General features: G+C 31.0%; 1 protein-coding gene across 2 annotated transcripts in view; it reads left to right on the forward strand.

The window, feature by feature from the left end:
- LOC126880408 (probable ATP-dependent RNA helicase spindle-E) overlaps window positions 1-25,080 on the forward strand; it is a 383,599-nt gene that overhangs the window by 49,383 nt on the left and 309,136 nt on the right. For both annotated transcript variants that reach the window (XM_050644249.1, XM_050644250.1), the window contains exon 7: window positions 4,828-5,203. In XM_050644249.1, the coding sequence (XP_050500206.1) occupies window positions 4,828-5,203 (376 nt within the window). The remainder of the gene's footprint in view (window positions 1-4,827; window positions 5,204-25,080) is intronic.

The following is a 25,080-nucleotide window of genomic DNA, read 5'->3' on the forward strand; positions in this document are numbered from 1 at the left end:
TTTGGAGGCCTTTGAAATGTGGATGCACAGACGTATTCTGAAAATACCATGGACGGCTATGCTGACAAATGTGGCAGTCCTTAAGAGAGCAAATGCTACCCGCGAGCTGCTTGATAACATCAAATATAGAAAGATGGCCTATTTCGGACACCTAGTAAGGGGAGACCGGTATAATATTCTTCAACTTATTATGATGGGTAAAATCGAAGGACGCAGAGGAATTGGTAGAAAGCAGGCCTCTTGGTTGAAGAATATCCGGGAGTGGACAGGAATAAAGAAAGCAGAACACCTATTTAGAATAGCTCGAGACAGAGACAGTTTCGCCATGTTAATCGCCAACGTCAAGGGGACTTGATAGGGCACGTTAAGAAGAAGAATTATTCCTAATCCACGCGATCGTCGGTAATATTCATTCATGTACCAGATATCGTCACATCAACCCGAACCTAATGTTCGATACGTAGGTTTAAAATATATTTTATTAACGAAATTAACGAGTAGTAATTAAGACTAATTATCTTATCATTTGTAATGTTTTGATTCTAAATAAATGTCTTAAAAAGCGAACCTTCTGTCTTCGGCTGAATTTTTGTTACCCGGAGCAACAACGCAACGACCTCGTTACAAGGTCATGTGACAAGAACACCTAACGACAGATGCACTGTCCGATGGACTGTGGAAGAAATTATTGGAATGGCGACCGCAGGCGGACAAACGAAGCAGTGGTCAACCACCAACTCGCTGGAATGACAATGTAAAAAGAATTCCCGGAAACTGAAAGATGGTAGCTCAAAGACATGGAGAAACTTAGAGGAGACTTATATATCTCATACTTAGTGCGATTGTCAGTGTTAATTTATGAATGAAATATTACATTATTACTGAGGACCGAAAGTCCCTTAGAATTAACAGGAAGTTTCTTTTGAGTGAAATATTTGAAATGAGGCGCTCAGAGCAACAGTGAACTAACCCCAAAAACGAAGTTTTGAGATAAATGCAATCATTGCGTTCGTATTTACATTGTGCTTATGGGATGGCGCTACAAATTATGTAGCGCCAGTTAGCCAAATATAGAGTTAGGTTGTGTAGACCCTTGTTAATCCGAAGATTTAATATTGCTGCTTTTATTGATATATTAATCTAAAAATGCTCAATTTGTGGCTTAGACCACTGTTGCTTTGAGCGCCTCAAATTAAAAATCACACTAAATTTTCTCTTTTTTTTTTCATATCTGTAAGTTATTAACATTAACATTATAGAAGTTTTTAAGAGACTTTCGGCTCTCGCTAATAATGTAATCTTTCATTATGCGTTTAATTTTTAAAAAAATACTTATATAGCATATATTGGTCCAATAACATTAGACCAAGATTTTGCGCTTACCCCCTTAACAAGTAAGGGCCGGTTTCACCAACAACAAATAAATCAATGCATAGTTATTCGACGATTAAAATTTATTAGTCGATTGTATTTTTATAGTGTTTTGGTAATTTCTAATAATGTTGTTTATTTAGTTAATAATGAATTTATGCGTTATTTTATGGACGCACTGTATACGAGTAATTATATCTGTACTTCTAAATAAATAAAAATAAAACATATTTATTTGTTTTTTATTTATTGGCGTTTTTTTAATATTTGTTTTATTTGTTTCTCGGGTTAGGGTCAAAAAGTTACATTCTTAAGTATGCTAGGCTTATTGGTCCAAGAGCTGTGAGACATTTTTGAGTAGGTATTTTAGGCAACCTGAAAATTTTTCAGCTGACTATTCCATGATAGCCTAATACAAAAATGCCGGTCTGGCTGGAGGGTAGCGGTTATTTTCCCCAAAAATCCCCCCCAAAGTTAAACAAAAGGGTAAAAATTGTTATTACAAAAAATATCATTGACGTGACTTTAAAGTAAATTTATATATTCAAATATAAAGAAAATAAACAGGCCATGCGATTTAAGGGCGATTTTAACTCTGCAAGATACTTGCATGGGCGCCCCAGGATTATTTTCAGGGGATGCATCTGCTTCAGAAGATTTCATCTGAATCTGTACATACTATTAAGAAGTATATAATATACAACTATACATGCATAGCTATGTATGTACATTCCTTCCGGACAGGGAGGTGCAATTGTTATTTGACAGGGTATTTTTTAATAATAAAAATAAATATTCTAAAAAAGACAGGTTTTTTTTTGGTGAAATTTTCCAATTGTCAGGTGATCAAAAAAATTACGCGTGAATATAAATGAAAAGCGCTATAGGTCAGCAGCAGTGTGAGAAAGATCGTATACCGATAGCTGTTTGCGTCCTCTGTTGTAGCTGAGCGAGTCCGTTCGCAGGAGAAAAATCACATAACCTGGCCATATCCATGTTGTTGTTTCTCGAAACGTTAGAGTAATTATTATATATTATAGTTTTTTAAGTAACTTTTTCTTAATTAAAGAAAAATAATACGTATTTTACAATAGACTTTTCAAATATGATAGAAAAAGACAAATTTATTATTATAAATATATAGGTAGAAAAGTATAAAACTATAAACTAAATTATTTCTGTGGCCGAGTCTTGTACTTCTTCTTCAAACTCCTCATCTGAGCCTTAATATTCATTCTCTTCCTCTTCGTCAGACTCCCCTCGAGACTCAGATTCCTCTTCTACATGATCTGTAAATAGTTGTATCATTAATTAGTTTAGTTGCTACGTATTCTCCGTCCTTTTATACGGAGTCGAAGCCTGGACAATCACATGCTCATCTGAAGAAAGACTTACCGTTGTTGAGATGTGGAGTTATCGAATACGTAACAAACACGGAAACATTAAGAAAGATGAAAAAGGCAAAAGAAATACTCAACACTATGAAGGAAAGAAACATGAGCTACTTTGGTCATATACTAAGAAATAAAAAACGTGATGTGATTGGTTATATAAGGAAAAGTATTAAGCATTGGTTATATAAGTAAGAATACGTAGCAACTCAATCAATTAACCACTAATTAATTTTTCATTAATTCTAAATACATATTACAACTATTTACAGATCAGGTAGAAGAATCTAAGTATCGAGGGGAGTCTGATGAAGAAGAAGAGAATGTATATTTATTTTAGCTCATTTTTCTTTCCTTCATAGTGTTGAGTATTTCTTATTTTGCCTTTTTCATCTTTCTTAATGTTTCCCTGTGTGTTAAGTGTTGTGTGCATGATATTTTTTACATTATTCGATAACACCACATCTCAACAATGGCAAGTCTTTCTTCAGATGCGCCCGTGATTGTCCAGGCTTCGACTCTGTATAAAAGGACAGAGAATACGTAGCAACTTAATTAATTAATCACAGATTATTTTTAATTAATTCTAAATACATATTACAAGTATTTACAGATCATGTAGAAGAGGAATCTGAGTCTCGAGGAGAGTCTGACGAAGAAGACGAGATTGAACATTTAAGCTCCAATTAGAAATTTGAAGAAGAAGTACAAGATTCGGACACAGAATTAATTTAGTTTATAGTTTTATACTTTTCTACCTATATATTTATAATAATAAATTTGTCTTTTTCTATCATATTTGCAAAATCTATTGTATAGTACGTATTATTTTTCTTTAATTAAGAAAAAGTTACTTGAAAAACTATAATATATAATAATTACTCTAACGTTTCGAGAAACAACAACATGGATATCGCCAGGTTATGTGATTTTTCTCGAGCGAACGGACTCGCTCAGCTACAACAGAGGACGCAAACAGCTATCGGTATAAGCTCTTTCTCACACTGCTGCTTACCTATAGTGGTTTCATTTATATGCACGCGTAATTTGTTTGATCACATGGCAATTGGATAATGTCACCAAAAAAAACGTGTCTTTTTTAGAATATTTATATTTAAAATTAAAAAATACCCTGCCAAAATAACAATTGCACCTCCCTGTCCGGAAGGAATGTACATAGGTATGCATGTATAATTGTATATTTTATACTCATTAATAGTATGTACAGATTCAGATGAAATCTTCTGAAGTTCAGATGCACCCCCTGAAAATAATCCTGGGGCGTCCATGCAAGTATCTTGCAGAGTTAAAATCGCCCTCAAATCGCCTTGTCTGTTTATTTTCTTTATATTTGAATATTTAAATTTACTTTCAAGTCATATCAATGATATTTTTTTGTAAAAAAATTTTTACTCTTTTTTTAAATTTGGGGGGGATTTTTGGGGAAAATAACCGCTACCCTCCAGCCAGACCGGCATTTTTGTATTAGGCTATCATAGAAGAGTCACCTGAAAAATTTTCAGGTTGCCTAAAATACCTACTCAAAAATGTCTCACAGCTCTTATACTATATTGCAGTTTCGAAATTTCTATTTGAATACAATAAATTGAAATATACAATACTTACAATAATATTAATTGCAATAAAAACTTAGACACCAAAATTTAATAGATGTCTTATAATTTAATAGGTGCCGAAATCAATGAGGGTTTATAGCGGAATAGTGTATTTCAAAGGCTAACCGATTTCAGCACTCTGGTGCTGTAGTATAGGATCATTTGTAAATATGCAAACCGGTCATAAGTGTAAGGAAGTTGTATTAGACAGATTACAACTTTGTCACTGCCTTCGCAACGCCTGCTTTGCGATACTTACTGATTTTGTAGTAGGAATCAAATCTACATCATTGGGTACTAAAGACACTTGGTTAAAATGTATTCTAAAAGTGTAGTATAAGTACGCAGGATTAAGCAGCTAGTTACCGTAACATTAGTTGTTTAATAATAAAAACAAGCAGATCAGAGTTTTCAACTGTTAAAATTAAACCATTTTTTTTCCTTTGCAGTTTCCAACTTTCGATATAGATAAACCAGAAATTTCAGAAGGTCTCTGGAAAGTTTTTACTTGCTTAGTATCATTGATCGATCGATTTGATTTTAAAGATAAATATACCAACGAGCTTATAATCGGAAGTATTTTGGTATTTTTGCCCGGTATTTACGAGATCGAGGAGGCGCATAAATATCTTCGTGAACATTCTGAAACTTATGCCCAGAGGCAGAATCCCAATCGTATAAAATGGGATATAATACCTCTACATTCATCCCTACCCAATGACGAACTTGCCAAAGCTTTCTTACCCACGAAAAAAGGATTCAGGAAAGTAATTTTATCGACCAATATTGCGGAGAGTTCCATCACAGTTCCAGATTCTTATTATGGTATGTTTTTTTCGTTTTTTTTTAAATAGTAGTTCAAAAGAAATATACAGGGTGTTAGTAAATAAGTATGAAAAACTTTAAGGGCTAATTCTACATGAAAAAATAGAGCCGCTTTGCTATATAAACGTATGTCCGCAAATGCTTCGTTTCCGAGATTCGGGGTGTTGAAATTTCAAACTGCCAATTTATTTATTGCTCTAAGTCCGGTTAAGCTATGAAAATGAAATTTGGTGAGTTTTAGGAGGTAGTTATTGCGCATTTTTTGACATACAATTAAGAATTTTGTATTCATCATTGGCGCGCCTACGGGTAATGGTCTGAATTTTTTAAAGAAAAAAAAATAGTACGCCACTGAGATATTTCGAATTAAAAATTATTTTTAAATTCCACGTCTATTTTATGATAAAAAAACTTTCTTGCCTTTTTCATATGGTGCACCGTTTTTATGCAGAAAAATAAAACACCTTGACGCGTATTTTTCATTTCTTAATACATTATCAAGAACTATCCAATATAATAATAGTAAACTAGAACAATAACAGAAAATATTACTAATAAGATTTTAACTAGGTGCAAAGCTTTAAGAAATGTTTAAAATGATCTCCTTTACAGGTAACAGAAGAATTTTATATTCATCATTGGCGCGCATACGGGTAATGGTCTGAATTTTTTTTAAGAAAAAAATAGTACGCCACTGAGATATGTCAAATTAAAAATCATTTTTGAATTGCTAGTTCAATTTACGACAAAAAATCTTTCTTGCCTTTTTTTCATATGCAGCGCCGCGCCGTTTATATTATTTAAAAATATAAAACATCTTAACGTTCACAAAGTATTTCAACTAAGTTTCTATGCATATGGAAACTACCTGAAATACTTTGTAAGCGTTAAGATGTTTTATTTTTTTGTACAAAAACGGCGCCTCATGAAAAAAAGGCGAGAAAGATTTTTGTCGTAAATTGAACGAGTAATTTAAAAATGATTTTTAGTTTGACATATCTCAGAGGCGTACTATTTTTTTTGAGAATAAAAAAAAATTTTTTATAATTAGAATTTTTTTTTTCTTAAAAAAATTCAGACCAATACCCGTACGCGCGCCAATGATGAATATAAAATTCTTCTGTTACCTGTAAAGGAGATAATTTTAAACATTTCTTGCAGCTTTGCATCTAGTTAAAATCTTATTAGTAATATTTTCTGTTATTGTTCTAGTTTACTATTATTATATTGGATAGTTCTTGATAATGTATTATAGACCAGGGCGCTTCTGTAAAAATACAGGGTGCGCCAAACCTCTGGTCTTCTTTGATTACGGCTAAACTATGAGATATACAAAAAAATGTTTATAACAAAACTAATGTGTATCAAAGAGGTCTATAATTTAAAATTATTTTCAATTATACAGGGTGAGTCAGAACGACGGTATGAACCAAAGTTGTATTTTTTTAAATGGAACACCCTGTATATTAAATCATTTTTGAATATATTATTTAAAAATATGAAAAATTTGTATAAGGTCTTATAGGCCTAAAGTTAATAATTTTCAAAATATTTACATTTTTATTGAGAAAAATGGTAATATTTATAGGGTTGTGGATTATGTTTCCAAGGAAATAAAAATTTAGGTGATAGGTCAAAGTTTTTAAAATATAGTGTTATTTTTAAATAATTTAATATTTTTTACTTTTAGCCATAAAATATACAGTGTGATCACTATTTGCAAATACAAAATTTTCTCATTTTTTTTAAATGGGACACCCTGTATATTAGTTTTGCGTTTGGTAGTAAATATTACAACCTTTCTTTTGGTATAAGGTTGTATGTACCTAGCATGTTTCGTTTTGTAGATATTTTAAAAAAACTCTAGATTTTACGTTTTTGCGGATTTTTTATTTAAAAATTTTTTTGCAAAAAAAATAATTATAATCTGGTTTTAGAAACATACACTAAAATATAAAATATGAAAATAAAAACGTAATTAAAGATTAAAATAAATCGTATGCTAGTACAATTCAATTGAATTTAATAACTTTAAATTATTTTACAAAAAATATTTTACCTTATTAATGAATACATGAATTAGTTACTAAATTAAATAAACAACCAAATTTTAAATCAATCGTAGTAATTCTTCTACCGCAGCAACTTTCCTGTACCAAATTAATTGTTAGTTATATTGTATTTACGAGTAAGATCAGTTAATAACTTTTTAATTTACCTACATCTTGAGAACGTATAAAGTATGCTTTGAAACAAATGAACGTTATGGAAGTATATTAAGAAGTAAATAGTATTTATGTACCTACTCGTGTCACAAAAGCTGGTAATAATTTCTAATGGTTTCGCCCAAAACAAATGTCATATCCAAACATTTTTCGGTTAAAAAATTAAAATTTAAAATATAAAAAATTGTTACAAAAATTTCAACTACAAAAGTATTACCAGTTTTTGTGACACCAGTAAATACTATTTATATTAATAAATAATTTGGATGATACATTTAACATTCATTTGTTTCAAAGCATACTTTATAATAATTTTTATATTCTCAAGATGTATGTAAGTAAATTTAAAAGTTTAACTAAATACAATTTAACTAACAATTAATTTGGTACAGGAAAGTTGCTGTAGTAGAAAAATTACTATGGTTGATTTAAAATTTGGTTGTTTATTTAATTTAGTAACTATTTTATGCATTCATTAATATGGTAAAATATTTTTTGTAAAATAATTTAAAGTTATTAAATTCAATTGAGTTGTACTAGCATACGATTTATTTTAATCTTTAATTACGTTTTTATTTTCATATTTTATATTTTAGTGTATGTTTCTAAAACCAGATTATAATTATTTTTTTGCAAAAAAAAATTAAATAAAAAATCCGCAAACACGTAAAATCTATAGTTTTTTTAAAATATCTACAAAACGAAACATGCTAGGTACATACAACCTTATACCAAAAGAAAGGTTGTAATATTTACTACAAAACGCAAAACTAATATACAGGGTGTCCCATTTAAAAAAAATGAGAAAATTTTGTATTTGCAAATAGTGATCACACTGTATATTTTATGGCTAAAAGTAAAAAATATTAAATTATTTAAAAATAACACTATATTTTAAAAACTTTGACCTATCACCTAAATTTTTATTTCCTTGGAAACATAATCCACAACCCTATAAATATTACCATTTTTTTCAATAAAAATGTAAATATTTCGAAAATTATTAACTTTAGGCCTATAAGACCTTATACAAATTTTTCATATTTTTAAATAATATATTCAAAAATGATTTAATATACAGGGTGTTCCATTTAAAAAAATACAACTTTGGTTCATACCGTCGTTCTGACTCACCCTGTATAATTAAAAATAATTTTAAATTATAGACCTCTTTGATACACATTAGTTTTGTTATAAACATTTTTTTGTATATCTCATAGTTTAGCCGTAATCAAAGAAGACCAGAGGTTTGGCGCACCCTGTATTAGTACATTTGGACGTTGAGAGCTGACTCAAATTTGTTTGCAGAAATTGCTTGAAAATAACTCAAATAATAATATTTGAGTTATCCTCCCCCTCAAAAAGGTAAGTATTCATTTCCAAGAAAAGTTGACATAAAAGTTGCGTAATTAAATTTCCTACAATATAGAATTGGTTAAAAATTTAAAAAATAGTCACCCTTGTTGCAAAATAGCAATAATTGCGAAAAAACCATACAAAAACAAGTATTTGCATTTTACGTTTTTCAACCATTTATGCTACACTTAGGACCTTCATATTTCACCCAGAAAAACTGTATGATACAGTAAAACAATACTGCAAATTTCATTAAGATCGGTTCAATAGATTTTGCAAAATAAATTTTGCAATCCAGCTTTCGCAAAAAAAAATCATTTTTTCAAAATGTTACAGGACTGAAAATAAAGCAGATAGCAAGTTGAAATTTTTTTGCGTATAGAAGTGTACTGTACCTTTCATGTGCAATTTGCAAAACTAAAATCAATTAACTACCACGGCCGGCGTCAGGAATTTTTTAAATAAACATTAATTATTGGTGCTACGCGCAGGACAGCGGATAGTTTGCTCTGATTGGGCATTCCAATGACCTTTGATAATTATTGATACATTTTAATTTTTTTTACATTTCGATATAATTAAATAAATTTGTTTATTGCAAAATAAAAACACGTACTCTATCCTTTGAAATAAAACTTTTTTTAGCAAAAACTTTCTTTGTTCATATATTTTAACTTAGAGAATAAAAGGTTATTATTTTTAAACATATGCAATTGTTTAAACAATATTTCACAAACCATAATAAAATTAGTTTGATTTTTGTGGAATTAAAATATTAAAATACAACAAAATATAGAGTACGAAAATAATATATTAGATAAAGATTAGAAGAAATTTTGGTGGAAATCAACTTGTGTGAATCGAACACCGCTGACCTGCGCGTAGCACCAAAAATTAATGTTTATTTAAAAAATTTCCTGACGCCGTGGTAGTTAATCGATTTTAATTTTGCAAATTGCAAATGAAAGGTACAGTACACTTCTATGAGCAAAAAAATTCAACTTGCTATCTGCTTTATTTTCAGTCCTGAAACATTTTAAAAAAATGAATTTTTTTGCGAAAGCTGGATTGCAAAATATATTTTTCAAAATCTATTGAACCGATCTTAATGAAATTTACAGTGTTGTTTTACTATATCATAAAGTTTTTCTGGGTAAAATATGAAGGTCCTAAGTGTAGCATAAATGGTTGAAAAACGTAAAATGCGAATACTTGTTTTTGTATGGTTCTTTTCGTAAAAATTGCTATTTTGCAACAAGGGTGACTATTTTTTAAATTTTTAATTAATTCTATATTGTAGGAAATTTAATTACGCAACTTTTATGTCAGTACAACTTTTCTCGGAAATGAGTAGTTTTTAAGTTATAATCAAAAAACCAATAAAAAAAATCGAATTTTTCCTTCATATTTTGACATTTTGATTATTTAAACAATGTTCCGGACCATTTTTAGTGGGAGGATAACTCAAATATTATTATTTGAGTTATTTTTAAGCAATTTCTGCAAAAAAATTTGAGTCACCTCTCAACGTCCATCTCAAAACAGATGCGCCCTGGACTATTAAGAAATGAAAAATACGCGTCAAGATGTTTTATTTTTCTGCATAAAAACGGGCTCCATATGAAAAAAAGACAAGAAAGGTTTTTTATCAAAAATTAAACATGGAATTTTTAATTTTTAATTTGAAATATCTCAGTGGCGTACTATTTTTTTCTTTAAAAAAATTACTTGTATGCTATTACTTTTATTGACTATTACTTGTATGCGCGCCAATGATAAATACAAAATTCTTAACTGTATGTCGAAAAATGCGCAATAACCACCTCTTAAAACCCACCACATTTCATTTGCATAGCTCAACCGGCCGTAGAGCCATAAATAAACTGGCAGTTTGAAATAAAAATTTCAACACCCCGTATCTTGGAAACGAAGCATTTGCGGACAGATGTTTATAGAGCAAACTGTCATTATTTTTTAATGTAAATTACCCCTTAAAGTGTTTCATACTTATTTACCAACACCCTGTATATGGGTGATTCCATTTCAAACCACTCAATTTTGCTCGAGCTAAAGCATTTAAGCCCGAACAGTCTTCTTTTTTCTCAAAATATTATTTTTAGCGATTTTATAGTGACTTGGTATTTAGTTATACAAATTTGTATATTTTATCATAGAGTATCAGTGGAAAAAATGTTTTAATAGAAGGGACTCAACATAGTCATTATAAGGCATTTTAGTGTACAAAACGTTAAACTACATTTTCCTCCATTCCCAAAATATATCATCTTCGATTTAGCTAAAAATTTGTCACTTACAGCCAAAACACAGGACTTTAACTGGTTATAGTCGATTCGCTAATCTGAGACACAACTGTCTACATTACAGTCACAATAAAAAAGCACCATATAGAAATAAACAAACCAAAACACGTTGAATATTTTGGGAGTGCTCGTCGTGCTTGTTTATTTCTAGTGCATCTTTATTGTGATTGTAGTGTAGACAGTTGTGTCTCAGATTAGCGAATCGACTATAAAAGGATTTTTACAGTTTCACAATACAAAAAAAATTATATGCAATAATGTGAGTCAAAAATATAGGCGTCTACTGTAAGTACAATTAACTCGCAAAATGTCGAACTCATTACAAAAATTGTTAAAAAAAATTGTAATAGTAGTTGTAAATACGATTTATTTGGAACGATTTCAGTTTCTAACATTTTTATAGAAAAGTTGAAAATGGCGGAGATATTGAACAAAAACAACTGCTATAAAACCAATCAGGTCTTACGCTCGCGCCTTTACCGCATACGTACTACCTTAAATATTGATTTTGGCAAAAAAATGATACAGATCAAAATTGTATAAAATTTAATTCTCTCCATTTTTGTATAGCTAGGTACATTTTTATTGTAAAACTAATAATACACGAGATAATTCAATAATTATGCTCTAACTGTCACTATTTTCCCCCTTAACTCGGAAAATATAGACAGCACAAAAAAATTTTTGATAGAAGAAATTATAGGAAATCGTATTTTCAACAATTTCAGTGCTTACATTTTTTGTCGAAAAGTTGAAAATGGCAGAGATATTGAACAAGAACGGCTCTCCTTTAAAATCAAGGTGGCGGCTAACGTAACGGCGGAATTCATTCGCGGTTTTAAATTTAACTACTATTGACCCCCCTAAAGATTAGAAAAATAAAATTTTGGGCAGCTCAGCATGTAAGGTCAAATGCTATCCCGACTGATCTATATACTTTTATGTCTGATATTATTACATGTAACTTTTTTTGTATTGTAAAACTATAAAAATCCTTTTAACCACTTAAAGTCCTGTGTTTTTGCTATATGCGGGCAAATTTTCAGCTAAATCGAAGATGATGTACTTTGGGAATGGAGAGAGATGTAAAAAACGGTATTTTAACGTTTTCTACACTAAAATTTGATCAAAAACTTGTTTTTGAATCAAAATAACTTGTTATAATGCCTTATAATGACACTTTTGAGTCCCTTCTTTTAAAAAAATATTTTTTTATTGATACTTTATGATATAACGCACAAATTTGTTTAAATAAATACCAAATCACTGTAAAATTGGAAAAAATGATATTTTGAGAAAAAAAAAGAAGACTCTTCGGGCTAAAATACTTCAGCTTGAAGTTATTTTTAACAAATTTTTAACAGAGACCCAAAAGTTTTTGTAGTGAGTGATTTGACATGGAATGTACCATATGCAATCTAACAAATCGATATAATTTGTGCGTTTTGTCTAAGATAATCTTTAAAGCTATGTTTAAGTGGAAGTGGAAGTGGAATTTTTAATATATTAAGATTATCATAAAATTTGTTTATATTTACTGATTGATGTGAACATTCGAGGAGAATATGTAGTAGATCACCTTCTTTTCCACACTCACAGTTAGGTGACTCTGTGAGACCCAAACTGTACATATGAAGGGAGGTAAGAGCATGATTACATCTCAATCTATGAAATCTACAACTCTTATGAAATGGCGATTTGATACGGAATGAAACCATCTTTTTATGGGAATTTCAGGCCGCATTTGTTTGTAATTACTACCAGTTCTCGTGTTTCGATAATGCCTTTGCCAATTTTCTTTTTGGTGTCTTCTACTAATAACATCAATATCCGAAATGGGTAGTATGCTTTTTCTCATGAGCATTTTTCAGTGCGTCACAGTTTTTCGATTTTTTTCTAACGCATTAAATTGTATATGACAGAAAAAAAGGCACGTCGGTGATTACTTTGGTAATTATTCTAGTTCGGTGATTATTCTAGTGGTCGATAGATGGCGCTATAATAGAAAAAAAATTATTTACTAATTATATAATATATCTACGAATATAATCTGTACAATTTATAAGACTATATAAATCAAAGAAAATACCATTTTATAAATGCAATACAGACAATTGATTTGTTTTTATGCCCAATTGCAAATAAAATTTGACAACTGTCAGATTTAACTAAAATGTCATGTTAGAATAAATGTTATAAATGTATATTATCACGGATTTACCTTTTTTTCTATCATTTGTGACGCACTGAAAAATCCTCATGAAAAGAACCATAAGTTCATGGGAAGTTCTTCGCCTATTTCTAGGGCGGATTTGGCTAGCCTGTCTACTATTTCGTTACCTCTAATGCCTGCGTGTCTCTTTATCCATGATATAATGATGTTTTTTCCTACATTTACAATTTTATTATAAAGAGTTATAATTTCCAGTTCTATATGATTGAGTTGTTGGGACTTATGTACGTTAGTTAGTCTATCAACGACACTCTTACTGTCTGTAAATATTATGCAGCTATAGGGTTAGTTACTAAATATGTGTCTTAAAGCAAAAAGTATCGCTATCATTTCAGCGGTGTATATCGATGATTCACAAGGCAATTTGAATAATTTTTTAAATCCACTTTGAATATTGATTATTGCACATCCTACTTTGTTTTGTACTTTGGATCCATCTGTATAGTAAAACTGATAATGTGGCCATTTATGAAGTATAAATGATTGAAAAATGGCTGGATTTAAATTAATATCCATAAAAAAAGTATGAATTTGTTTTGAGAAAAGTTCTTCTAATACATGGGAATACATAGGTGACAATTGATTTTCATAAGTATAGAAAGTACTTCGGTATTGAGATATTTTCAACTAACTACCTACAAGAAGGGAACATTTTTTCTTTGTCCAATATTTATGAGTTAGATCTAAAATTGATAACTTATGTATATCCTGCAGATAGTTTGTATTTTTTCCTATGGTTCTAGTAATGAATTTATCACTTAAAAACTGTCGTCGAAATTCCAGGGGTGGTTCTATCACCTCAACTTCCATTATATTAACTGGTGTAGACTTCAAATATCCAAGACAAAGTCGAAGACATTTATTTTTTTGTATTTCTAATTTATTCAACACATTGTTTTGGTATAAAACGCATTTTATATATACGCATATATATTGCGGTAAGTTAAGGCGCTTTACATCGCTTGTTTATTTGGACGTGATACTTTCTCTTTAAAATTTATAAAATTCATATTAGGATGGCCTCGGTTAACCCGGAATCTCGGTTAACCAGAAATCGGTTAACCGAGGTTCTACTGTATAATAAAGACTCACACTTCATAATAAACTAGTACACCCTAGTCTAAACCAATTTAGCCGAGTCGAAAGTAATTTAGCGAACATGTAAGGACTTTTACATGCGGGGAATTCCCAAATCACGTCCCAACAGGGATGGCAAAAAAAAATTATATTTCGATATATTGTATCATATGATACATCGAATGAGGATATTGATACATGCTATAAATCAATATGTTCTTGTATAATTAAATAATATAAAAAATAATAAATAAAAGGATGAGGTTTTCTCCAAAAATTAAAAGAAAAGGCACACTTACGAATAAAATCGAGTACGAATTAATATTGTTTTCACCAATTTAAAAAAAAATGTGAAAACGTTGAATTATCCACGTCCGTCTGTCCGTCCGTCTGTCTGTCCGTGAACTCAACTCCTCCGTCATTATACCAGGTAGAATGACAAATGATGTGTTAAATGAAAGCTTATAATCCAAGGATGGTACTAAAGGTGAGAAATTTGACCTAGGCTGTCTGTCCGTCCGACCGCGAATATAACTCAATATTATTGTTTGTTTGTTACGAATAATTATAATTTTAAAATTATTATTTTTCCAAGAACAAAGTATTTTATTCAATGTATTATTTCTATTAAGCCGTACTAATTCGCTGAATTACTTTCTTCTTCTTGGCTTTTTCCCATTATGAGTTTGCCGTTTTCGTCTTCCATAGCACTCTATTCTCCCAGTCGCCATCTCTGAGATCTCTATCTGTTATAGCTTTTCCTGTGAGTTTTCCATCCCACAGTAGGTCTTTCTCTCCGTCTTCCTCCCCGCGGGTCCCGGTTCAGTTATCTTTTCGGCCACCTGTGCTCCGGCATTCTTTGTACATGCCCGTACCATTTCAGGGCTCTACTTTTACTACCACAACTTTTTTGTAATTGAGCATTCTACTTCTATTCTGTTTCATATTTCCTCTGTTCTTATTCTATCCTACCTGGTAATTTGTAGACACGTTCTCATAAACTCCAATTCAACTGTTCGTATTTTATTTCGTATTATTGTTGTCACTGGCCATTCTTCCGCTCTTGTAGGATAATATTCAGCATGGCCTAGGCCAAACTAGCTTGTCCTGAAATCGGGTTTGGCCTGTAACACATACACCATATTGAATATAAGGTTTAGTGATAACTTTTTGTCACTGATTAATATAAATCGTACTTATTTAATAAATAAAGCTTCTTCAACTTTATAAGAAAGGTCTTAATTGCTCAAAATATGAATAGTTTTCCATATATTTGGCCAACAGGCCTAGGGCTGTAATGTATATTTAACAAGCTTAGGCTAAAATACAAATAAATCATTACATTTGAAAAATGTACATATTGTCTGTGTCTGGTCTGCTGAATTGATGTATAGGCCTGAATCCCGCGTACCAAAAAAGTTTATTAAAAGCAAGCTGAAAATTTGTTAATAGCTTAACGGTGTCTAGTCGGACAAACTTTAATGTACGGAAACACTGGAACAGGGGAAGTTTTAATTGTGGAACAGGTTAAAAATTTCGAACGGTCAGACCACGAAAAGTCACATGTATTTTGTCCGACAGAACTTCCAATTTATTTGTTACCCTTTCATTAAACTCTCATGTAAAAATCAGACTGCTATTTACCGCCAACATAATTCCTGTCATTTGACATGTTCTACGTGTCGGACTTATTAAAATGCCCAACATATCTGACGGACAAACATTTTTTCATATATTATATGAAGAGTACAGGGGAAAAACAAGGAATGTCACTTTTTCATGAATTTTTGCTTTTCTCGACATGTGGTAGCAAAAACTGAGTACTATCGACTAGACTATCGATTCAGAACAATAACCAGAAGGATCAATCTATATAAGTTTTTTAAGAATTTGTATCCAGGCGAAGGACCATGATTGTCCGCACGTCACTGGACAAAAATAAGGAATGTTAGCAGTTTTTTGTTGCATTATTAAATTAATAAGTTAATATAAATTAATATTATACCGGGTGTCCACTTATATTTTCCCCCATTTTAACTGCCTATAACTTCTAAACGGCTCAAGGTAGAAATATGCGGTTTTCGCTGAAATGTTTTATTTTAGTAAAAGTTTTGTCTGAATGGATTGAATTTTTTATATCACTTTCAAATACAAAAAGAAAAATGGCGGATTTTTTAAAAAAACGTTGTTGACTTTTTTTTAATGGAACACCCAGTATATTTTTTTATAAATTGAAAGAAAGGTCATTCACCTATCCAGCGATATAAAGTTTTTTAAAATCGGTTGTCAAATCACTGAGTAATTAATTTTTAAAATGGGAGGTGCAACGTGGATATCACATACCTAAATAACATAACTAAGCAAATTAGACCAGTAAGGATCTGTGAAAAAACGTATAGGTATTTTTGGATGTGAGAGATGGCATTTAGATTTTTGCAGATAAAGTTAGGTGACACCTTCAGTAATAATAATTGACTTATGATCCTTCTCAAATATGCCCGGAACATTAATAAAAAAATTAAAATATTTAAAAATTTCGAAAAACGTCGATTTTTTTCTGTTTTCTTTGCTTATAACTTTAAAACTATTCGTTTTGGAACAAAGTCGTAACGAAATAAAATAAAGATAATTGAATTTTGTATGATATACGGCTGGTCAAAAATGTCTTAACGTATTACCTTTTTTGCAATATAGCAATAAATACAAAATAAGGGGGCAAAATACGCCTGTTGTTATTCAATGTTTTTAACCGCTTTGGTGGCACTTAGAACCTTAGTAATTCGCTTAGGAAATTCTTTGTAACATACTTAAATCGTGTACCAAATTTCATTAAAATGGACCTAATAGATTTTGCATAATAAATTTGCAATCTAAATGTTTTTAAAAAAGTTCAAATTTTTTAAAATCTTTCTGAACAAAAAGTAGACCATTTAGACGTTGTCTAATTTTTTTACATATATAGAGGTGCTCTACCTATCTAATACACTTTACAGAATTAAAATCGGATTATTTAAGGGGCCTCAGCAATGTTTTAAACTTATAAACAATTTTTTGGCTTATAAACAAATAGCTTTGTTTAATAATAAAAAAATTAATTTTTAGCAATGCAAATAATTAAAACCGGTATAATTTGACTTAAACTTTCAAATGCTGTCAGCAGAATTGCTATTTTATATTTTAATCAAAAGTTATTCGCGTTCAAAAATTGCAATTTTTCGAATTTTTGAAAGTTTCACTGCGGTTATCTCGAAAACTATGCATTCTACGAAAAAACTTGTAAGAACATTTTTGCTTAGAATTACCCAAGAAATACAAACAAATGTTTTATTTTGCGAGAAATCGATGTTATGTGATTCCTCAAGTTCTTTGTTTATAACAATCTTATCGACATCCGGATCAACTGTTACCCAAAAAAATCGTGTTCTACGGGTCAAAAAATACATAAAAATCTTGGGTAAGTCCATCTAAATAAAGGAGCCCGTAGCACCCCCTCCTGGCCACAGGACTAATTTGTTTATAAGCCAAAAAATTGTTTATAATTTTAAAACATTGCTGAGGCTGCTTAAACAATCCGATTTCAATTCTGTAAAGTGCATTAGATAGGTGGAGTGCTTCTTTGTATGTCAAAAAATTGACAAATCTTTGTATGTTCTAGTTTTTGTTGTGCAAAATTTTAAAAAATTTTAATTTTTTAAAAAAAGTTTAGATTGCAAAATTATTATTCAAAATCTAGTAAGTCAATTTTAATGAAATTTGGTGTACGATTTTAGCACATTACAAAAATTTTCTAAGCAAATTAGGAAAGTTCCAAGTGTAACCTAAGTGATGGAAAATCATTGAATAAAGACAGGCTTGTTTTGCCCCCTTATTTTGTATTTATTGCTATTTTGCAGCAAGGATGATAAATTAAGACATTTTTAATCAATCGCATCTGATAGAAAATTTAATTATCTTTGTTTTATTCCTATACGACTTTGTTCCAAAATGAATCGTTTTAAAGTTATAAGCAAAAAAATAGAAAAAAAAAAAACGAAATTTTTTGAAATTTTTAAATATTTTATTTTTTTTATTAATGTTCTGGGCATATTTGAGAAGGAGCATAAATCAATTATTATTAACGAAGTTATCACCTAACTTCATCCGCAAAAATCTGAATGCCACCTCTCACATCCACCTAAAAACAGATCCTTACTGGTCTAAATTGACATTACAACCACATTGCATCTCTCATTTTAAAAATTAATTGCTCAGTCATTTGACAACCGATTTAAAAAAGTTTTATATCGTTAGATAAGTAAATGACCGTTTTTTCAAATATTTATGTAAATAGCCATTTTTGTATCGCTTTTAAATAAAAAATGGCGTATTTTTGAAAAAAAAAACGTTGTTGACTTTTTTTATTAAAACACCCAGTATATTTTTTTGTAGCTTGAAAAAACGGTCATTTACCTATCCTATGACTGAGCAAATAATTTTTAAAATGAGAGATGTAATGTGGAAATCACATAACATAATATCATTTTGCTTAGTTATGTTATTTAGGTATGTGATATCCACGTTGCACCGCTCATTTTAAAAATTAATTACTCAGTGATTTGACAACCGATTTTGAAAAACTTTATATCGCTGGATAGATAAATGACCTTTCTTTCAATCTACAAAAAAATATACTGGGTGTTCCATTAAAAAAAAGTCAACGATGTTTTTTTACAAAAATCCGCCATTTTTTTTCGTATTTGAAAGTGATATAAAAAATCCAATACATTCAGACAAAACTTTTACTAAAATAAAACATTTCAGCGAAAACCGCATTTTTCTATCTTAAGCCGTTTAGAAGTTATAGGCAGTTAAAATGGGGGAAAATATAAGTGGACACCCGGTATAAAGATTATAGACTAATAATTGCTAGAATTCTGCTAAGAATCTCCTAAGTGGTTTTAGATATCGTAAGTATTAAACCTTTATTGGTGTTTTTCTCAATATGTATAAAATGTGACATTCCTTGCTTTTCCCCTGTACTCTTCATATAAAGTTTGCTATTGAATAAACTTAAAAACAACCTGCTAGTTTTCACAATCATAAACGTGTCAGGATGACACGTTCCACAATTAAAACTTCCTCTGTTCCAGTGACACCGTTAAGCTATTAACAAATTTTCAGTTTGCTATTGATAAACGTTTTTTGGTACGCGGGATCCAGGCCTAGTACTATTCTACTTCATTCATCTCTATTGTTTTTCTCTCCAGTCCTAAACTCCTATTTTTCTGAGATCTTGTTCAGAAAAACTAAAGTAATCACAAATGATATAAAAGTCAAAGTTTTCATCCTAATAGAAATATTAAAAATATTGAAAAATATTAAAAATATTCCTAAAAGATATTTAATTGAAAACTTATTGGACCATTTTCCTGGTAACACCTCCATGGCTTCTAAAAATTGCAAGCCAGATGGATGCTGAAGCGAAGAAGACAAGAGGGAATTCTAAAACTTGCAATTCACGACCCCGTCTGTTCAGCTGGTAAATTCCAACGGAAAATGGTCTTATGTTACTCAAAGGAGTAAAACTAATATAAAATAAAATAAAAATGTATACCATTTTTATTAAGTTGCATTGCGAAGGCAAAACGGTCTTATCTTTCACTTAGTACAGAGATACTCTAATTGAATCAGTCATTTTGAAAAGGGGTCATCTCCACTTTTTTAAATTTTACAGGAGAGGTCAAAAACTTTTTATCTTTAAGACTATTAGGAAAATAATGTTTTAAGTATTTTTTGGGTTTAATATTCACTATACAAGCTGATAAATAATTTAAAAATATTTTTTTAGATTTGAAAAGACCTAAAAACCGCAATTTTTTTTTAAAAGAGATGACCCGTTTTTAAAATGAACAGGTATGAAAAGAAAAAAATAGTCATTATAATGTGAATATTGTTTATTACACACATTAAACAGCTAAATACAAGCTGATGAATATTTTAAAAATGTTTTTAAATTTTAAAAGACCTAGAAACTTCAATTTTTGAAGTGAAAACTTCTTTAGGGACGTTGTGCGATTTTTGGATAGGGGAAAAAGCATTGAATTCGCGACCGTCATCGCTTATGCTATTTATATTATTTGTATGTATATAAATTGTATAGACGTATTTAAATTTAAAATAAATGTAAAACCTATTTTAGGATGGGGAAAAACGATTTATTTCGCGACCGTCATCTCTTCGGCGAAATAAATTGTGTACGTATATGTATTGAAGTGAAAACTTCTTTAGGGACGTTGTGCAATTTTTGGATGGGAAGAAGTATTAAATTAGCGACCGTTATCGCTTCGACGAAATAAATTTTTGAATTGAAAATTTATTTAGGGACGTTGTGCACTTCTTGGATGGGGAAAAAGTATGGAATTTGCGACCGTCATCACTTCGCTGAAATAAATTTTGTACATATATAAATTATGTGTATGTATAAATAAATAGCATAGGGCATACGCATCGCGTATATCGTATATGATATAGGTATAGCACTTCTTTTAGGATGGGGTAAAAGCATTGAGCTCGTAATTTATATACTATAAGAAGTTTTCACTTCTGTCGGCACTCCCACGAGTGCCTTCATTTTTTTTTTAAATAGAGATGACCCGTTTTTAAAATGAATAGATGATGTTCATTTTGAAAACGGGTCATCTCAAATGGGTATCTCTAGATGACCCCTTTTCAAACTGAACTGGTCTGCGGGGTATGCTGTGCTTATGGTAATAACATTGAAAGTTGAGCCGTTTTCATGTGGAATAGACGTCTCTATGTGTATTAAATATAAATTCAACGAAAAGTGGAAATGTCAAAAAAGTGGAGATGGTCCCTTTTCAAAATGACCGATTCAATAGGGAACTTGCATAAATTTTTAAATATTAAAATGATATTAAAAAACATAAGGTAACATGATCTTAAAACGCTTGCATGCGAAAAAAACAAATATTTTTAACCCGTACGCTAATTACGACGCTTTGAAAATGCCATAAAATTCAAATATCTTAGGAGGCTCTTGAACGTCCTTCTATTGGTTCGACGTCACAGGCCACTGTCAACCGGGCTAGCTAGTCGGAAACAACGCGATTAGGGTAGGTATCACGGGTATATTACATTTTAATCGTCTTTAATGGCAAATTCCTAGGTATTATTTATGTTCATCTTATATATTGTAATAAGTAGTTCCCCAATCAGCTTAGTTTTAAACTGAAATTGATAAAGTTGAGTGCTACTTTGTAAAGAGTTTAAAACGCATAATATGACGGACGAGGGTTTTTCAAAAGGTCAATCTGACTAACTTACCTACCGCTTATGTCTTCATCGTGGCAACTTTTATAAAAAGTAGTGAAAGCTATTCTATTGGAGAAATGCGAAGTGTCAAGGCAAATAAGTAAGAGTTATTAATAAGCATGTTTAAACCGTTTATAACAATAGTTTGGTACCATTATATTATAGTATTCGGTTTACCCTGTGGGTTTGATTTACCTACCTCTAATCGAAGGATTTTGTATATCCTGGAAAAGATTACGGTGTAATTTGCATTATAATAAAGATTATATTTTATTGTAATGTTTATTAGTACCTACTGGAGCCTTTCATTATTATGTTCAAAGCCTTCTGAGAAAAGATTATGGTGATTAGCAGACGTACCGATAGAACGTGTACATATCCAACAAAATCCTTCTTTACAAAGTTAATAATACGCATAAATAAGAAGAATCATTATTGTAATTTTACAAGTTAATATCTTATCATCGCAGCTTATACTTACACCGCATCCCTCGGTAGACCGCAAGCTATAGTAGAAACCCGACTGTAGACCGCATACTATAGTAGCACCAATACTTTTTAGTTACTCTTACTTTTATTACTAAAAGTTTTGTTTATTTTTAAGTTACTTGTTTCTTCTTTGTTTTTCAACACAAGAAAAGACAAAAGTAATTTCATAAAAAAGAACTTTTTGATACATGTCAACAGAGATACAATGTTAATATTTTGCCTGTCACAGAAAAAATCATTTTTTCCACAGAGTAAAACAAGATATTTCAACTATATTATTTTATCTATGGGCAAACTGCATTAAATGCAATAGCCCACCCCGAACGAGCAAACGATACGAGTGGCCTGTGACGTCAGACCCCAGGTCTCGCCTTTGAAGTTGTTTAAAACGGAAATTTTAGACGGGGAACTTTGATTAGATGTTGTACGTACACTATTCATTGTTAAGACGTAATATTTTGAATATAACATTTTAAAACATAAATTAACAATTTTATGCAAAAAAATTTTTAGTGCAAGTTCCCTATTGGAGTCATTATTAGAGAGGCGTAGGTTTGCTGCTCTCTGCTCCAAGTGAAGAAACTCCGAGAGCTTATCCCCGCATTGCAACTGACGTTTATGGAGTAGGTGTCTAGCGACATCTGTCAAAGTTTTCAACCTAACAGGAATATTAGAAATATTTAAAAATATTAAAAATATTCCTAAAAGATATTTAATTGAAAACTTATTGGACCATTTTCCTGGTAAAACCTCCATGGCTTCTATAAATTGCAAGCCAGATGGATGCTGAAGCGAAGAAGACAAGAGGGAATTCTAAAACTTGCAATTCACGACCCCGTCTGTTCAGCTGGTAAATTCCAACGGAAAATGGACCTATGTTACTCAAAGGAGTAATAGTATAGTATAGTTGATCCAAAAGATGGCATAACCCAGACATCCAAAGTGAAAGTTATCCTTCAACACCAAATTGTTCTATATGGTCCACACAATGTCCAGAAAAAAGTCACACCATTTTGAGCGTCGGGTTTGGGGGGAGAGGGGGGAGAAATCGGTAAATTCGTAGTTTTTTAAGTTTTTCGCCAATATTTCTAAAACTATGCGGTTTAGCATGAACAACCCTCTATACAAAATTGTTCTACATTAAATTTGAAATAAAAAAGGTCCTATGCATAATCTTTCTAAAATGAATGGTTCCAAAGTTACGGAGGTAGTATTATATAACTGGTCCAAAAAATGGCCTAAACAAAACATCCAAAGTAAAAGTTTTCCTCCAAAACCAAAATGTTCTATATGGTCCACATATTGTTCAGTAAAAAGTTACACCATTTTGAGCGTCCGGTTTGAGAGGGAGATGGGAGAGAAACCGGTAAATTAGTAGTTTTTTTACGTTTTTCGTCAATATTTCTATAACTATGCTTTATCGTAAACAATGTTATATACAAAAATGTTGTACATGAAATTTAAAACAAAATATGTTCTATACATAATTGTTATAAAATCAACGGTTCCAGAGTTAAGAACGGTGAAATGTCGAAGTTTTCGATACTTTTTATATTTTTTGGGCAATATTTATGATATAACTGTACCAAAAACCCAGACATCCAAAGTGAAAGTTATTTTCCAACACCAAATTGTTCTATATGGTCCACATAATGTTCAGAAAAAAGTCACACCATTTTGAGCGTCGGGTTTGGGGGGGAGAGGGGAGAGAAATCGGTAAATATAAAAAGTATCGAAAACCTCCACTTTTCACCCTCTGTAACTCTGGAACCGTTGATTTTATAACAATTATGTATAGAACCTTTTTTGTTTTAAATTTTATGTAGAATATTTTTCTATAGAACATTCCTTACGCTAAAGCATAGTTTTAGAAATATTGACGAAAAACTTAAAAAAAAAAACTACTAATTTACCGACTTCTCCCCCATCTCCCCCCCAAACCGGACTCTCAAAATGGTGTAACCTTTTACTGAACAATATGTGGACCATATAGAACAATTTGGTGTTGAAGGAAAACTTTTACTTTGGATGTCTGGGTTAGGCCTTTTTTTGGACCAATTATACTATACTACCTCCGTAACTTTGGAACCGTTCATTTTAGAAGGGTTATGCATAGGGCCTTTTTTATTTCAAATTTAATGTAGAACAATTTTGTGTAGAGGGTTGTTCATGCTAAACCGCTTAGTTTTAGAAATATTGACGAAAAACTTAAAAAACTACGAATTTGCAGATTTCTTCCCCCTCTCCCCCCCCCCCCCAAACCCGACGCTCAAAATGGTGTGACTTTTTTCTGAACATTATGTGGACCATATAGAACAATTTGGTGTTGGAGGATAACTTTCACTTTGGATGTCTGGGTTTGGGTCTAACTATACCATACTATAAATCTAATATAAACTAAAATAAAAATGTATACCATTTTTATTCAGTTGCAATGCGAAGGCAAAAGTGTCTTATCCTTCACTTAGTACAGAGAGCGCAAACCAACACTCTAAATCGACTATTTTCGACTCTAATTGGAGTCATCATCAGAGAGGCGTAGGTTTGCTGCTCTCTGCCCCAAGTGACGAAACTCCGAGAGCTCATCTCCGCATTGCAACTGACGTTTATGGAGTAGGTGTCTAGCGACATCTGGCAACTGAAAGTCAAAGTTTCCAACCTAATAGAAATAGGAGGTGTTACCAGGAAAATGGTCCAATGAGTTTTCAATTTAATATCTTTTAGGAATATTTTTAATATTTTTCAATATTTTTAATATTTCTATTAGGTTGAAAACTTTGACTTTCAGTTGCCAGATGTCGCTAGACACCTACTCCATAAACGTCAGTTGCAATGCGGGGATAGGCTCTCGGAGTTTGGTCACTT

Source organism: Diabrotica virgifera, chromosome 2, assembly GCF_917563875.1.
Source record: "Diabrotica virgifera virgifera chromosome 2, PGI_DIABVI_V3a".
Lineage (NCBI taxonomy): Eukaryota > Metazoa > Arthropoda > Insecta > Coleoptera > Chrysomelidae > Diabrotica > Diabrotica virgifera.